General features: G+C 34.9%; 1 protein-coding gene across 17 annotated transcripts in view; it reads right to left on the reverse strand.

Annotated features, from left to right (window-relative positions):
- Nucleotides 1-17123, reverse strand: part of BAZ2B (bromodomain adjacent to zinc finger domain 2B) — a 379971-nt gene that overhangs the window by 107665 nt on the left and 255183 nt on the right. For 15 of the 17 annotated variants that reach the window (XM_059927946.1, XM_059927937.1, XM_059927948.1 and 12 more), the window contains one exon: nucleotides 1466-1654. The exons of the other annotated variants lie outside the window; for them this stretch is intronic. In XM_059927946.1, coding sequence (XP_059783929.1) covers nucleotides 1466-1654 — 189 coding nt within the window. The remainder of the gene's footprint in view (nucleotides 1-1465; nucleotides 1655-17123) is intronic. 17 annotated transcript variants of the gene reach the window in all.

The following is a 17123-nucleotide window of genomic DNA, read 5'->3' on the forward strand; positions in this document are numbered from 1 at the left end:
TACAGGCATACTTTTACCACTAAAGACTCTGTCTTGTAATTGTCTGTTTATCTATCTCCTAAAAACTATAAGCAATGTAACACATACTATGTTAGTATATTCCTCAGTGCTTGGCCTACTGCAAAGAACATAGTAGATGCTCTTATAGCATAGTAGATGCTATAATAAATGAATGGGTGAATAGGTTATGTAGGCGAGGGAAGTTATCAAATTTTTTTCTATACAGTGGAAGTATCAACATTATTGAAGTTGAGATAAGTAACTCTTTACACCTTTTAACCATGTTTTCAGTGCAGAAGATATTTGATTTTAATTATACAATAATTACATTGTGGTTTAGAAATGCTCAAAAGTAATTAATACTTTATATATCAAACTATATCAAATATAATAAACTATGATAAAACAATTTTAAAAATTTAAGGTACTAGCAACTATCTATATTACAATTACCTATTTTAATTTTTTATTCAGCAATCCTATATTTCAGCAAATACCTATTGAGTACTCATCTTGCTAAGCAACCATGCTCAAAACTGACTGAAATAAATTCCTATTAGTATTTTTAAAGCAAACGTCAAGACTTAGTTTAAGACTTTGTTTTAACTTTCTAGCCACATTACTATCTCCTCTCTGGTTACTTGTTCAATCAAGGTCGCACAGCTAAAAGGTAACAAAGCCAGATTTAAATTCAGATCTATTTGTCTCTGAATTATGCTCTAATTTTTAAACTACTTTCTGTAACAGTAAATCATGCATCCTTAACTAAAATTTATTAAGGTAAAGTTAATCACTGGAAACACATTAAAGTTTAGACTTTCAAAATAATATAACAAGAGAAATTACAGCATGTTTGTCTAAGTTAAGCTTTAATTGGTGTCTTACTGAACTCCTGAATCCTCATAATCTGTAGAATTTGGGATAATTCTGGTCTTCCTGCCACGCAAGTGGTGCAAATCTATGGTTGTTTTAATGAAATATGAAAAAAATAGAAATTTAAGAGCCAAGCTCATCTTACTTATAAATGCAGAGAAATGAGAACTCAAAATAATAGTATATTTATTATAAGAACTGGACTCTAGTTTTCCACTGTAAGTTAAATATTTTTTTAAAAAACCAAATAAAGCTGAGAATAATTAATCAAACTCTATACTTCCCATATATATACTTTTCTACTTCAATAAAAAGCATGAGAAAAACCTGGCCTAATTACTCACTTTTGTGGCAGATGCCTATTTTTCTAGCTTAACACTTGAATACCTAGTCAGTTGTGCTGCCACCTAGCACACATAGTGTGTTTTATTTTTTTGCACAGGATAAAAAGGACTGAGTTAATTCTTGCACAAGAGCTTTAATATACCAGGCATAATACTATTCTTTTTGTTCAAGTTAATTACCAAAGTACTGCTTGAACATTTTCAAGCTTTCCTCCTTTCCTTGAACACTGTTTGTAACAGATGTTTACCTGGAAAAGACGCTAGTTGGGGATGTGCAGCTAAGGCTGTGGGTGTACCAAGTGTCCCCAAACCACCAAATTCTGAATGCCCTGAGCTGGCTGAATGCAGACCAAAGACTGGGTGGCTGACCACTGGGAAGGCACTCGACACTGTGGACAGGTTAAACAGGTGATCCCCAGCTGCTCTGAATAAATGTCCTGGGAGGGAAAAAAACACACTTAAAGTTGTACTAGAAAAACAGATGAGATTTATCTGATTTCAGCGTTCATAGTGGGTTAAAGTTTATAATAGATTATCTATTCAATTTTTATTATACCTTTTTTCTTTTGCATTTCTGTTCTTCAAACCCTGCAGAATGTTTCTAGAGACATGAAAGTACTCTAAAAATAATTAAAACGAATGGTATAACCTTATTTACTTTGAATTTTGAGATTTGAGAACGATGCTTTAAGTACACAATTTTCACTAATTGTAAAGTTTGACCTGCCGAAGTGAGGCAAACTTGCTGCTAATACATGCACATTAATATGTTATCAAAATTTTTTACTCATAAGAAAGAAGATAAAAACATCTAATTAATACGAAGTTGAAAATCAATAAAATAAATCCAGAATCTGTCACCAATTCATTACTCAAACTGTCATACACTCTAGGCAAAGAGTTCCTAGTTTCCATGTGCCAGAATTGAAGCTATGGTCTCCATCCAACATCTTTTAGGTGAGGAGAGTTGATACCAAAAATGGATTATATTCTAGCCTGATAAGGCAATATATCCGACAGCATAAAGATTTAATAAATAAACTTACTAATTTATTTCTAAATGCATCCGAGGGTGGTTATCAATATAAAAATCATTTTTAAACATTGTGATAGAAAGTTCATATTCAATCCAAATGTGTGGTTTTTCAATCTCTACGTTTACTCTAAAGAGAATCTAGTACTAAGTGTCATAACCCCAAGTTGCAGTGTTATACCATCAAAAACACAACTTATTTTTCATAGTTTGTAGGGATTTGGCAGAAGATTTGTTAATACTTGGAAATCTTCCTTTTACTTCCGGGAAATAATTAAGTTTCCCTGGCTTGATACTGTGAAAACAGAATATCAAAACCCACACTCCAGGTTATCTTAAGAATTTACTGCATGAAAGCTATGGTGCTCTGTGTAAAATAAATATAAGGCTTCCGTATTATCCCGTTTATATCAGACCTGACTATGCACTGCAATATAGTTTCAATACAATATGTTTGAAGTAAATTAAAAAATACAACTTAAAAATAAGTATATTTTGCTATCATTTAGTTATCAACAAAATCCCTCCTCTTTGCTTTTTTATTCACTGAAAACTAAGAGGAAGTCATCAAAGAGGTCATGGTGTACTCTCATTGACTAATATAAGCCCTATATTCTTTACTGAAATAACACTATATTTTTCATTGAAGTAGTAAGATTTAAATAGATTGTATCAAGTACCTTAGCCTACAAGGTAAAAAGTTCTAATTGAGGGTTGAGGTCCCACTATAACAAAGCAATACGTAGATCTCATAGGGAAGATCCTCAAAGTGCCTTTACAAGGAAGGCTCACAAAGAAACTGAGGGAGGAAAACAAGGGAAGGATTCAAACTTGGGTACATTTTCTAAGTCAGCCAATCTTAGTTTTTGTTCATCAAAGCCTAAACAGAAAATCTGTGAATTTGGTACTTTTGTGTAATCAGAGTTCTGGACTGCAATTAGCACTGAAGTTAAGTCAAAACAAAATAGGGCATGCTACTGGAAGAAAGGAGGTTACTCAAATATCACTATTTTTAAGACTAGTGCTATGGCACCAGAAAGATTGTGTAAATTTTTTTTGGGGGGGGGGGGAGGAAAAATTCTCAAAAACCCAGCTAGTTTCTCTAAAAAAATGAGCCTGTAACATTGAGCCATTGTTTATTTTCACATGTGATTGCCTATAAAATCCCCGATTCTCACTAATCAATTCAACTTCCTGAATGACATGTCCTTAATCAAATGTTTTATTTATAAACATACTATGATCTGTTACATTTCCTTCTATATCAGTTTTCTTGATAAGCAAGTTGAGCTAAACATTCAGTTTGTGAATTTTAGAATCATTTTTCATTTATATTTTATAAAATAAAAATTCTTAAATTATATTTGTCAACTATATATATGTAGCAGTGACTTAATACAAAAAGTTTTGTGAGGTAAGCTCAAAACTACACAAAATATTATAAAAATTCAGAACACATTAAAATTATAAAGGGTCAGAAACTGATAGAAATACTTCTAGTAAGCAGCATTCTTAAATGTATAGTTAAAACATTAATTTTCTAATTGTGAAGAAATAAATGAGCTTAAACCTTGGAGTCTCATGAACAGAAAACATGAGTAATACCTAAATGAAGTTGTCACTCTTGCAGCAATAATTAAGAATCGATCTTACACAATTTGATAATTTTAAAAGTTCTTTTTTTAACTCTAAAAAGAGTGATATCTAGAAAGAGATGAATATAAAATTTCAACAAAATATGAGCTTTATTCACCACGGATTCAAACTGGGGAAAAAAATATAGTCTTGTTCACAGAGTTATATCTATGCCTGGCAAAATTACGAAGACGCTACCTTACTCTATTTTCTTATTCTTTCTTATAAAACTTTTGAAGATAATTAAAGCATAGAAAGTACTTGAGTGACAACAGAATCGATAGGGCCTATTCCTTGTTGGTAAGAAAAGGTTCACGTCTGTATTTAGTAAAGAATATCAGGCCCACATTATAATGATTACAATGATACCATGCATTATTAAAAACACACATTAGAGATTTTCTTTGCTTTACGTGGATAAAGTTATACAACAGAAGGGAAATAATTTCACATTACATTTAATAATCTTTACTAAATTTTGCCTTTATAGCAAGAATATAGAAGTCAGTGATACAGAAAAGTGTATCTTTCTCATTAAAAGGCTCTGTAATACTACATATAATTTTAGTATTGTTTTTGCCACTGCCTTAAAAAAAAAGCCAGCTACTAATTCTATGTAAAAACCTTCCAGAATTATTCTGTTCTTTATTCAACAGTTTCCGTAATTCAGACATTTCATGAACATATCTATTAAGCACCAGGTGCTACGTTTAGTAATTAGCATACAAGGATGAATAAGACATAATCCCTAGCCTTAAGGAACTCAATGGTTTGAACATAATTGAAATAGTATAAGACTGTTTTTCATACCACAATGTATAAAACAAGTTAGTTAATATTTTAATATTATAAACTGGTACCATCACATAAAGGACTCAGTAACAGATCCCAAATACCTAAAACAGTGTCTTGTATATAGTAGATATACAATAAATATCTGTTGAGTGAATTGATTACTCATTAAGAGCAGAAGAGGCACATCCATGGGATTGATTCCAAAGGGCTTCATCAGAATAGGAAGTTGTCCTGAATTTTCATTTAAACTTGCAAGGATGCTTCTTACTAGTTTCCTTTTGCCTTACATGTCACCAACCCTGAGTCCTAATTTTTTTTTTTTAAATTACCACTTGGCCTTTTATTTCTCCTTGATTCCATTTAGGCCACATGTTGTATTTGATCACATAAAATTCTACCACCTCCAAGATCTTAAATTCTTAAATTTTACTCTAACCACGGTTTCCACATTTCCATTTCCTTATTTCTCAGCATGACCGTTGGTCTCTCTCAATCTTCTACCACTCCCTTGACCCTATCTATCTCCTTCCCTCTCAATCCCATCTCAACATCTCTCCTTGTTAACCTTGAAAGAAAATTCTTACACTTGTATGTCTACTTCCTCCTCACTTCTCAGAATCTTTAATAGCTGTGCCAAGTCCAAGCCTCCCTTCCATTTTGCCTGTAAAGGAACTTAACTTTTCCTAACCACTAGATTCCATTAATCTTTGCCCTTCTCATTTTTAACCTGTCTCTATAAATCTGGCATTGTTGATTACCTCTTCCTTATTAAAACCCATGTTTATCCTTAAGCTCTGGGTCATGGAACTATTTTGATGTTCTTCTTAACTATATTTTCCCATAATACTACTGTCTACTTTATTGGGTTTTCTTTTTTCTAAATATAAGATTCTTAAAGATTTTGTCCAACTGTCTCTTTTTTCCTCTTTATGCTTTCTTCCTCAGTCATTTCATGGGCTTCTACTATTTTAACTATCACTTCTATGCACATGAATTCTAAACTAGGATTTTAGCTCCCTGAGAGCAAAACTGAATCTCATTCATCTCGGTAATCCCCAATACCTGGCATAATCTGAAATATAACAGGTGCTTAATGAATGTTTCCCACTGCTGTATTTTTGGTCACATTATTTCTTCTTCTTCAGACCCTCCATGCTTATATAACATGCTCTTTGACTTCTTTTGCCTTTTATAACCTTAACTATCCTTTCATAATCATCTCAAAAAAATATTGCCCAAGAAGTATTCCTGAATCTCCCAGACAGGTATGTTTTGGACCTCCTTTGAACATTCATGATTATTCACAATCTTTCATCATACCATTACTAGGGTGTAAGATTATAAAGGAAAGAATCATTTCTTAATCATTTTTACTCTGTACAACACTGCATAAAGCAAACTGTTAGCAGTTGCAGGGATAATACTTCATAACACCTGCTGTGGATAACTCTAAAATGGTACGTTTTCAATTCTTTGTTTCTCTCTTCCTTCAAAAAGCTAAAATAACCAGGAGTCATTCTTTAAGTGATAAAAATATATCTCACTTTTTTTCCTCTGTTCCAATTATAAAAAGCATTCACAATGTTACTAAAAGCTCTTTGGGTAATTAGAAGCTAATTTAATGATACCTATGTTGTGGCTTTAATCTTGTTAGACAGCAGAGGGTGCTGTTTTGATTACACCCTTTGGTTTCATTGCCAGGACAACGCCCTTCCCCTTCTCCAACTGTCTTGAAACTTCAAGCTACTATTCACAAGGGGATTTTTGATCACAGACTGGAGATGACTCAGTGAACTCTACAACTACATTTAAAACAAAGCACACTCTGTATTAACAAAAGAGCAGAATATCTTCTTATAGGAAACAAAAGACAACACAAGCCAAACCGGCTCTATTAGATTTATGACTACAAAAATAAAATTATTTGGATATTAGCATGCCCTACTTTTGGAGAAGTAACTTTTTTCTACATTAATATACCTAATATCAGAAGATTCTCCCAAATAAAAACCTGTTATGATTAAAACTCTTCAATTTTGCTCAAAGAACACATTTGCAAACTGATAAATTACATCATAAAATGAAAATAGTTTTAGAATACCATAATTATTCTTTTTTACAGATATTAACATTCAAGCATAGTTTGAACATTATAAATGCAACTTTTATTAGTTTCCATTTTAACTGACAGGTAACAATGTGCATATACTGCATAATGAAAATATATGTCTGTAATGCCTAAATCCTCAACTTACGTTATAATAAGCTGACTACTTTTTAGCAGAGCTTTTCGGATTGTACTAGCCAATCTATACATAAGTGATTAAAAGCAGTTACACAAAATGCCAGTGTCTCAGTAGCAATGCACGGTAACTGCAAGTGTCTTTATTAATATTAACGAACTTCACGCAATGACACAATAAGGGTTTCCTCCCCAACAAAAACAAAATAATATAAATACTGTACTAATGTCTTGAACCTACACTACCAGTGGACAAATCTCCTACCAATCAGGAAAAGTCCAAATAGCAAATTAAAACAAAATGATTATAAGGAATAAGTATCCTAAAGCATCTAATCTTTTTTAAAAAATCAAGGAGACTGCTTACTATGATAGAATTCTACCTATGCTGCTTTTTGTGTGCTAAAAATGTCTTTGCTTTTTCACTGCTACACAAACTTGTTGCAACATGTCTTCGAACTCTTATCTCTAGTTCTTTAAACTGTTAGCACATTTTACAGCATTGCAAAATCAGCCTCTAGTATACAACCTGCAAAGTATGGTTAATCATCAAAAATGGTAGCACATTCAAATACAGGTTACAAGAGTACTTTAACACTAGTAATAACTGAGTGTAATAAACAAAGTGAAATTACCGTAAATTAAAGAAATGCTCAAATTATTGGCCCATATATTATAATTCTTAAACATATTAATGTTTAAATATTCTGAAACTCACAATGTACAAATTCTACAAACTTGAACTTTGATTAAAGAACAAACAGAAAGAATTCTATAGCTAATGGTGACAAAATGTTTCCCCTCAATAATCTTCATTTCATTCCTTTATTCTCATAACATTTTTAGTAGTTAACCTTTACATTTTAACATTAAAAAAGCATGGTATGGAAATAAAGTCTTTCTTTTTATTTTTAAGTATTTGCTTTGAGATTGTTTTAGACTTACAAGAGTTGTAAAAATAGTACAGAGTTCCAACTTCTCCTATGTTAACATCTTATATGATAAAAAATCATTTTCAAAGCCAAGAAGTTAACCCTGATTAATTAACTAAAATAAAGAATTTATTCAGATCTCATTAGTTTTTCCACTAGTGTCATTTTCCTGTGCTAAGATCCAATCTAGGATCTCACATTGCATTTAGTTACTGTGTCTCCTTAATTTTCTCCAATTTGTGACAGTTCCTCAGTCTTGTCTTTCATGACCTTGATACATTAAAGAGTACTAGTCAGGTAGTTTGTAGAATGCATCTCAAGGTGGGTTTGTCTGATGCTTTCTCATGATTAGAAGAGGTTAAACATGATTGGGAAGAGTACCCAATGTGTCCTTCTCAGCACAAAATATCTGGGGTCTGTGATGCTGCTATGTGGTGCTGGTGATATTAACTTTGATCACTCGGTTAAGTTAGTATCTGCCAGGATTCAATATAAAGTTACTAATTTCCTTTCAAACAGTCTTTTCATTAGAAAAAAAAAATCATTAAAAGTCTAGGTAGCCTTGGGAACAAAATCTACTACTCTATATAACACTGAACATGGTGAACAAGATTTTGATTCAGTTCAGCCAATGATGTATCAATCTTCAGGCAAATGACTATTCTTCAAAGATAGGAGCAGCTGCTCTTTTGTAAAAAAGCATTTTTGTTATATCTAATGAAAGAATTTAGAGTTCACAGATTAAAATACTAAAATTACACTATTATTTTATATATATTTCTATATTCAAATATAGATGTACTTTATTTTTATAATGACATATAAAAAATAACAGTGAAAACAATCTAATTCTAAAATCTTATTTTACTTACGTTTCAATAAAGAAGTCTTAGTTTGCCCATAATGAACAAAAATTACTAAAACCAACTTTGAAAAACACACATCTTTCACTGTTACATAAACTTGTTGCAACATGTCTTTAAACTCTTTTCTCTAGTTCTTTAAACTATCAGCATATTTTTACAGCACTGCAAAATCAGCCTCTAGTATACAACCTGCAAAGTACAGCTAATCATCAAAAATGGCAGTGCATTAAAATAAAAGTCATATATTAATTTGCTGGGGCTGCCATGACACAGTACCACAAACTGGGTGACTTAGAACAACAGAAATTTATTGGCTCAGTTCTGGAGGCTACAAAAGTCTGAAAGCAGGGTGTGGGCAAGGCCATGCTCCCTCTGAAGGTACTAAGGAAGGATCTGTTCCATTCTTCTCTCCTAACTTTTGGTAACCTCAGGCATTTTTCCTATGTCTTCACATGGGCTTCTTTCTGTACACATCTCTGTGTCTAAATTCCCCCATTTTAATAAGGATACCAGTCATTTTGGTTTAAAGCCTACCCTAATAACTTCATTTTAACTTGATTACCTCTTTTAAGGACCCAATTTCCAAATAGGTCACATTCTGAGGAACCAGGGATTAAGACTTCAACATATTTTTGGGGGGAGGAAGAAACAATTTTATGCATAACCCTAGGTTCATTTTTAAGATTACTTAATTGATTTGAAGGCATTACCTTTCTTTAGTAATTTACCTGTAAAATTCTAATTAAAACTCTGAAGTTCTACTCATGAAAGTTAGGTAAGGACTTCCCTAGTGGCGCAGTGGTTAAGAATCCACCTGCCAATGCAGGGGACACGGGTTCAAGCCCTGGTCCGGGAAGATCCCACATGCGGCGAAGCAACTAAGCCCGTGCACCACAACTACTGAGCCTGCACTCTAGAGCCTGTGAGCCACAACTACTGAACCTGCATACCACAACTATGGAAGCCCACGCTCCTACAGCCTGTGCTCTGCAATGAGAGAAGCCACTGCCATGAGAATCGCACGCATCACAAGGAAGAGTAGCCCCCGCTCGCCACAACTAGAGAAAGTCCACACACAGCAACGAAGACCCAAAGAAGCCATAAATAAATAAATAAATAAATTTTTTAAAAAGTTAGGTAAAATATATTTCAAAAATACCTGGTGCCTTGTGATCAAACCCTTCATTAAATAAATCTACTGAAAGGGAAAAAAAAGCTAGACAGTTGAACATTCCAGGGCCTTTATTTGTGACTTACAGATATCTAGAATACAGACAACTATAAAACAATTATTGTTGTAATAGTTCATACTATAATATAAATACTCAAAGAGACTAAAACTTTGGCTTTATATCCAAACCCTCAAGAATAAGCCTCTCTCATTCTCTTGACGATTCTCTATTGACTGTAAACATAAGCTCCATCTTTTAAATAAGAAGTTCTAATTAATAACTTTGGATTTTCAGGGTTTATTTATTCAATGCCTCATCAGTAAGGTCTGATCTTTTAAGATTCTTTACCCTGTGGCTTATAATGCCCATCTCCAACTAAAATCTGCAGTTATTTGGTATTACCAGAGCAAAGCATAATACAGCCTAGAAAACTTATTAATTAGAGTAAATTTATCATTTAATTTGCAAGTCCTATTCCTGCAAGTTCACCTCTCCTTCCCTCCCTTTCTTCAACAATTGTTTCTTGAGCATATATTTTGTGCCAGGCACTGACTGGATACATATCAATAAAAAAACCGTATGGTCCCTGCCTTTTAAATGTAGAAAAAGGGACAAATAAGTAAAACAACACCAAATCTATAATTATAAACTGTGAAGAGTACTATGGAGGAAATTACTAGGTGCAAAAACAGGTAATAGTAGAGCAATTACCTAGACGCTATGAACAGAGGAGACTTCTCTAATTAATGTCTCAGAACACTTAACCTGAGACAAAGCATGAAAATCAGCCTTATGCAGTTCCTCTAAGACAAAGGGAGAACATGGTTGAGACCCTGAGTTGGGCTTCGATCACAGAGGGTATATCAGTTAGGTTGAAAAGTACAAAACATCCAACTCAGAATGGTTAAGTGAAAGGTAAACGTGTTGATTCACATAACATAAAAGCATTGGGAAAAGGCACACTTCAGATAAAGAAGGTTGGCTGAAAGCTTACTGGGACTTAATTTCTCTTTCGTCTCTTGGCTCTACTTCCTCAGATAGGCCCTTCCTTTTAGGTTTGTGGGACAAAAGGGTATCCTCCCTCACCAGTCGCAGTAAAAATCCCAGAACGGAAACTCTTTGCCTTTGATTAGTCTCATGTGCCTTCCTTAACCAATCACTTAACCATCATTGTGTGGGAAATATGATGTTTGGATTGGCTAGATTGTGTCACATGTCACCCCTGGAGTCTCAGGTGAAAATTTTTTTAAAAAAGAAAGTGATTCATTTTGCAGGGGACAACTTCAGGTAATGGTGGAGTAGCAGTGAAGTGGTCACACAAATCATCCACAGAAAATAATTATAAAAATGTGATTTAAAACAACAACAAGGGACTTCCCTGGTGGTCCAGTGGTTAAGACTCCACGCCCCCAATGCAGGGGACCCGGGGGTTCGATCCCTGGTCAGGGAACTAGATCCCACATGCCGCAACTAAGACCCCGCACGTAGCAACTAAAAGATCCCGCATGCCACAACTAAGAACTGGTGCAGCCAAATAAATAAATAAATATCAAAAAACAACAACAACAAAACTAAAGATACTGCAAAGCATCCAAAAGCAGAGAAAAGCCAGGGGAAAGTTTAATCTGGAAAAAATGGTAACAAGAAGGGGTGAGAAGTGTGACTTTGTGGCTTTCTGGTCTGATACTGCTGTCTAAACCTCACAGCTATAACTACAGAAAACAGTGGAAGATGAAACAGCAGGCTTATCAACTAAAGGTGCCAGAGGTCAGACTCCAGGGCTAAGAAAACATCAGGAAATCAGGAAATTTAAAGGGGAAATCTTGGCAGTGATCAAACCACAGAAAGGAGACTCAAATTCAGAGATTAAACTTTCCAAGTGCCTAGCTAAAAGTACACTGTGCATGAGGCACCACAAAATAGCCAGGAGAGAACGTACAGAAAGATAGAGCTACACACAGCAGATCTGTTCAATTTGATGCATTCCTTAATTGAGTGCATACCTTCACCATGATTAGCTTAGACAGCAGAAAGCCTGAATTGTCAGAGAACAGAGTCGAAAGCTGGCAGAGCAGCTGGAAATCAAGGGGTAATCTTAGGAGCAAGGAAACCACAAAGAGAAAGAGATGCATCTCTGCTACGTAGTTGGCTGACCCAACAACTTTTACAGGCACAGAGGAGACCCACAGGGGGCCAGTCTGCAAAAGTGGCAGTGGGAAGCCAAAAAACAGAGCACATATCATTAGTATGTTTTTTGACCACAATAAAACTAAAATGGACATCAATTGAAACATTTAACATTTAAATGTTAAATTACTGACTTTTAAACAACCCATCAGTCAAAGAAGAATTCACAAAGGAAAATAGAAAATATTTTTACTAGAATGATAATGAAATGAAAACATATCAAAATTTGTGGGATGCGGCTATAGTTGTATTTAAAAGGGAAATTCATAGCATTAAATGCATATATAAGAAAAGGAGAAAGGTCTAACATAAACGATCTAAGTTTTCTCTTCAAGAAATTAGGAGAAAAGATGAGGAAATCCCACCCATGGAAAAACAGAAGGAAATAATAAAGGGCAGAAATCAATGAAACAGAAAACAGAATATCGGGAAAAAAAAAAATCAATGAAACCAAAATCTAGTTTGTCAAAAAGATTAATAAAATTGATAAAAGCTCTAGTCACAAAGGAAAAAAGAGCACAAATTATTAATATCAATAATGAAAGAGAAGATATCATTACAAATCCTACAGACATTCAAAGGATAAGGTACAATTTTTTTAATTAATTAATTAATTCATTAATATTTTGGCTGCATTGGGTCTTCACTGCTGTGTGTGGGCTTTCTCTAGTTGCGGCGAGCAGGAGCCACTCTCTGTTGTGGTGCGTGGGCTTCTCATTGCGGTGGCTTCTGTTGTTGTGGAGTATGGGCTCTAGGCACGTGGGCTTCAGTAGTTGTGACACGTGGGCTCAGTAGTGTGGCTCGTGGGTTCTAGAGTACAGGCTCAGTAGTTGTGGTGCACAGGTTTAGTTGCTCTTCGGCATGTAGGATCTTCCCGGACCAGGGCTCGAACCCATGTCCCCTGCATTGGCAGGTGGATTCTTAACCACTGCGCCACCAGGGAAGTCCCAGGATAAGGTACTATTTGGAACAACTCTGTACCTGTAAATTCAACAACTTAGAGGAAATGGACAAACTCCTTGAAAGACATCACTAACAAAGCTCACTCACAAAGAAAAAGATAACCTGAATAGTTTTATACTTCTACTTTAAAAGTTGAACTCCTGGGAATTCCCTGGTGGTCCAGTGGTTAGGACTCCATGCTCTCACTGCCGAGGGCCCGGGTTCAATCCCTGGATGGGGAACTAAAAAAATCCCACTAGCCACACAGCGCGGCCAAAAAAAAAGTTGAACTCCTGATTTATTATCTTCAACAACAACATTAAAACAAACAAACAAAAAAACAACAATCTTCCAAGCCCATATGACTTCAGAGTGGATTCTACCACACTTTTAGAGAAGAAATATTATCAATTTGATGCAAATTCTTCCCTAAAAAAGGTTCTTAAGAAGGAAGGACTGGTCAATTGTGTCAATTCTTCCGAGAGGTTGAGTGAGATGAGAACAGAAAAGTGACACTGGTGTGGACTGAGGTATATATAAAAGACGAGGAAAAGGAGAAAGCACATACAACTATGTATTTTGAGAAGTTTGGTTATAAAGTGAGGCAGAAAACAGAGTAATTGCCAGAAGAGTGTTTGGGGTGAAAGAGGGAAGGGGTTTTGGTATGTATTATTTTTTAAGACGGGAGATACTATGAGCATGCTTTTATACTAATGGACATGATCCAATAAATACAGAAAAATTAATGATACTGTATAGGAGGAATGGGGTCCTTGAAAAGTTTTTTGCAATCTTTAAAAAGAATTGATAGGTATTTGCTTTTGTGACAGTTAATAGCCATATCGTCTTGAGTTAAGCATTTATTTTATTTGGATTAACTTATATTATTACATACAATAGTATATCAAAAGAGATTTGTAGTAAGTACATGAGCTACTAGATGCACTAATGAAATACTATTTTATTCAGAAGAAAAGAACCATTGAAGTTGGAATAAAGCTCATGTATAGGTATCAGAAATTTATTATAATACAAAGGTGGGGAGATATGGAAGGGGGGCTATCACCAGATGAGCTGAAATGGATAGATAATTGGCTTATAATTTAACATGTGCCCCAACCTCTTTTTAGTGTACCTTCCTGTGATGCAGAAGCTGAGCAGCTAAAAAGTATATTTACCAGTCTCTCTTGCAGCCAGGATTCTGGATATAATTTAGATTCTGCCAATCAGATGTATTTGGCACTGAGTTAAGCTGGCAAATTGGCAGTACATGAGGTATCCTTTTTGCTGGTGCAGATCTAGCAGGCAGCACAGAACAGCCCTGGAGCCTGTTATGTCAGTGGTTCTTGATGACTGGATTGCAGCTGAGGTGGTATGATCCATGGAGCCATCAGTTAGAACAATGGTGCCCTGACTGAACTAGAGGTAATTTCCTTAAGCAGGTCAATTCAACAGTAATGCTCTGAAATCACTCATAGGGGTCAGGGGTCAGCTCCTCAATAATTTTATAAGTGCCTGATTCCTTGTATTAAATCTTTCTGTTTAAAATAGCATCAGTGGTTTATGTTATCTCTAGTTGAACTCACTGATACATCAAATAACAATCTCAACTGGTGATAGTTCCAAAACCAAAAAGGCAATTCAGTCTATCACAACTGGCCTGGTATCTGATAACCATATATTTTTCAAAGTAATATTAAATGAGAGATAAGTGAAATCTCAAAAATATATATGCATAACCTTGGAGGTAGAGGACAATTTCTTAGACAAAAAGCATAACCATAAATAAAAATATTGATAAATCTGCCGACATTAAAATTGGAAGTTCTTTTCATCAAAAGACAATGTAGAAAAAAAAAGACACACCATGTGGGAAAAGCTATCTCCCACAAAGATAACTGAAAGAAGGACCAGCATCCAAAATATAAAAAGAACTCACAAATCTATAAGAAAAAGATACACAACCAAATAGAAATATGCACCAAAGCCCTAAACAATCACTTCAAAAGAGAGGAAACCCAAAAAGCTATAAACTTATTAAAAGGCACCTTAATGAACACTACTTCATATTCATGGACAAAAATCAAAAAGTCTGGCAATGAAAAGTGTCAACATGAATGATAAGCATCAGGAATTATAATACACAGCTGATGAGAAAATAAATTGGTACTACTGGTAAAGCTGAAGACATGTTCAAAAACTTATGCATATGCATTAGGATTCATGTACAATGATGGTCATAACATTGTAATTGGCAAAAGTTGGAAACAACTCTAATATTTACCAAGAGTATTTACATGGATGTATAGTCCATTCAAATGCAACATGCAAAAAGATAAATGACCCTTTTACACTTTAAAATGTATTCTTCCTCCACATTTCTCATTACATCACCCTTCTCCCAGTTATCCAAGTCATGTCAGGGCTTCTCTCTCTCAATCTCTCTCTCAACATCACTTTGCCCAAATCCAGTCATTATATCCCATAAGAATCTACTCCCAAAATATCTCTGGAACCTTGTTTCTTTCTCCATCTCCAATAACTCCTTAATTTTGGCCCTTATCATTTCTCACCCAGATAAATTTAAGTACCTTCTAATGGCCTTCTTTGCCTCTAGTCCCATCCTCATTGCAAACTGATGCTCTACATGCTGCTAGAGCTACCATTTTCAAAGCATTAAAATCCTTCCACTTGATCAAGTATGAATAAAAATAAAGGTTACAACTTGCTAGGCACCTATTCTATGTCAGGCATTATCTCATTTATCATTATAAAATGGGTATCATACTTATTTTATAGATGAGGTAACCGAAGTTCAGAAAGGGGTAATGTACCCAAATTCACATAGCTAATAAGTGGACAAGCCAAGATTCAATTTCAGGGCCTTTCAATTGCAAAGTCCTTGCTTTTAATCAATACATCATTCTGTCTAAACCCTTAAACATGGTGCATGAAGTTCTAAATAATCTGACCTTAACCTACTCCCCAGCTTGATCTCCTGTCCCTTTGTTCCATTTAGCCATAGCAGATACTGGCTATCCATTCTCTCCTTATTCCTTACTAATAACCTCTATTTTCTTCAGGATGGCAATATGCTCAGCTAAAAACTAATTTTCCTGGCCTTCCTTGAAGCTGAGATTACCATTCATATAGTTCCAACAAAAAAGATACTAAGTGGAAATCTCTGGATGGAGTTTCTGGGAAAGTTGTTTAAAAGGGGTCAAAGTAAGCTGGCATACAACTTTTGCCCTCTTCTACTCCACCTTCTTCCTTCCTGGAAAACAGGGCTGTAGGTGGATCAGCCTTCTAAAAGCCATGAGATAAGACACGTGAGCATGAAAGTCCCATACCTCAGAAGACAGGATATAAAATTAGGAGCCCAGGTCTGTGATGGCATCACCCACCTCAGAACTGTGAATCTATGGACTGGTACGTGTATTTGCCATGTGTTCCTATTCATAGTTAATCACTGTCGTAACTGACACATACCCTACGTTGAGGCCTGACTGATCAACTTGCGATTTCCTCAATCTACCATGATTTGGCACAGTTCTACAGAGGTAGGCCTGCAATTAAGATACATGTGTAATTCAGTCTCTAACTTTAAAAGAAAAGTAGGCATACCCCAGCTTTAATGAGAGAAGTTTTAAACATTTTCTCTGTTTTCTACATGCAGCATTTTACAAGTTTTGTTTGAAGGGTTCTACCTCAAAAATGGATTGAAAACCACTGGTCTATGGCACAGTTTAACTATCATTGAAATTTCTCAAAGTTCTATGCTTTGTTTGTATTAGGTCAAATGACCACAAATCTCGAACAAATCCACTCTGTAAAGTTTAATTTTGGAACTATGCTGAAATACTATTCTTTCAGCTTTCACTCAGAGGTAATATGTGAAATAGTGTCTGAATACGTATAAAATTGGCATATAGGATACTGTGTATCATGTGGCCTTTTATACAAAGGTTCTGGTGGTATATTCCCCAAACCACTCAGAGCCAGGAAAAAGTTCGTTTTTCTCTGAGGAACTGATGTTCACTAGCACTAGTATGTGAGTCACGTAGTCCACTATGTTTTCTTTTTATTCTTAACAGCTAATTAG

This window comes from Balaenoptera ricei, chromosome 7 (assembly GCF_028023285.1).
Source record: "Balaenoptera ricei isolate mBalRic1 chromosome 7, mBalRic1.hap2, whole genome shotgun sequence".
NCBI lineage: Eukaryota > Metazoa > Chordata > Mammalia > Artiodactyla > Balaenopteridae > Balaenoptera > Balaenoptera ricei.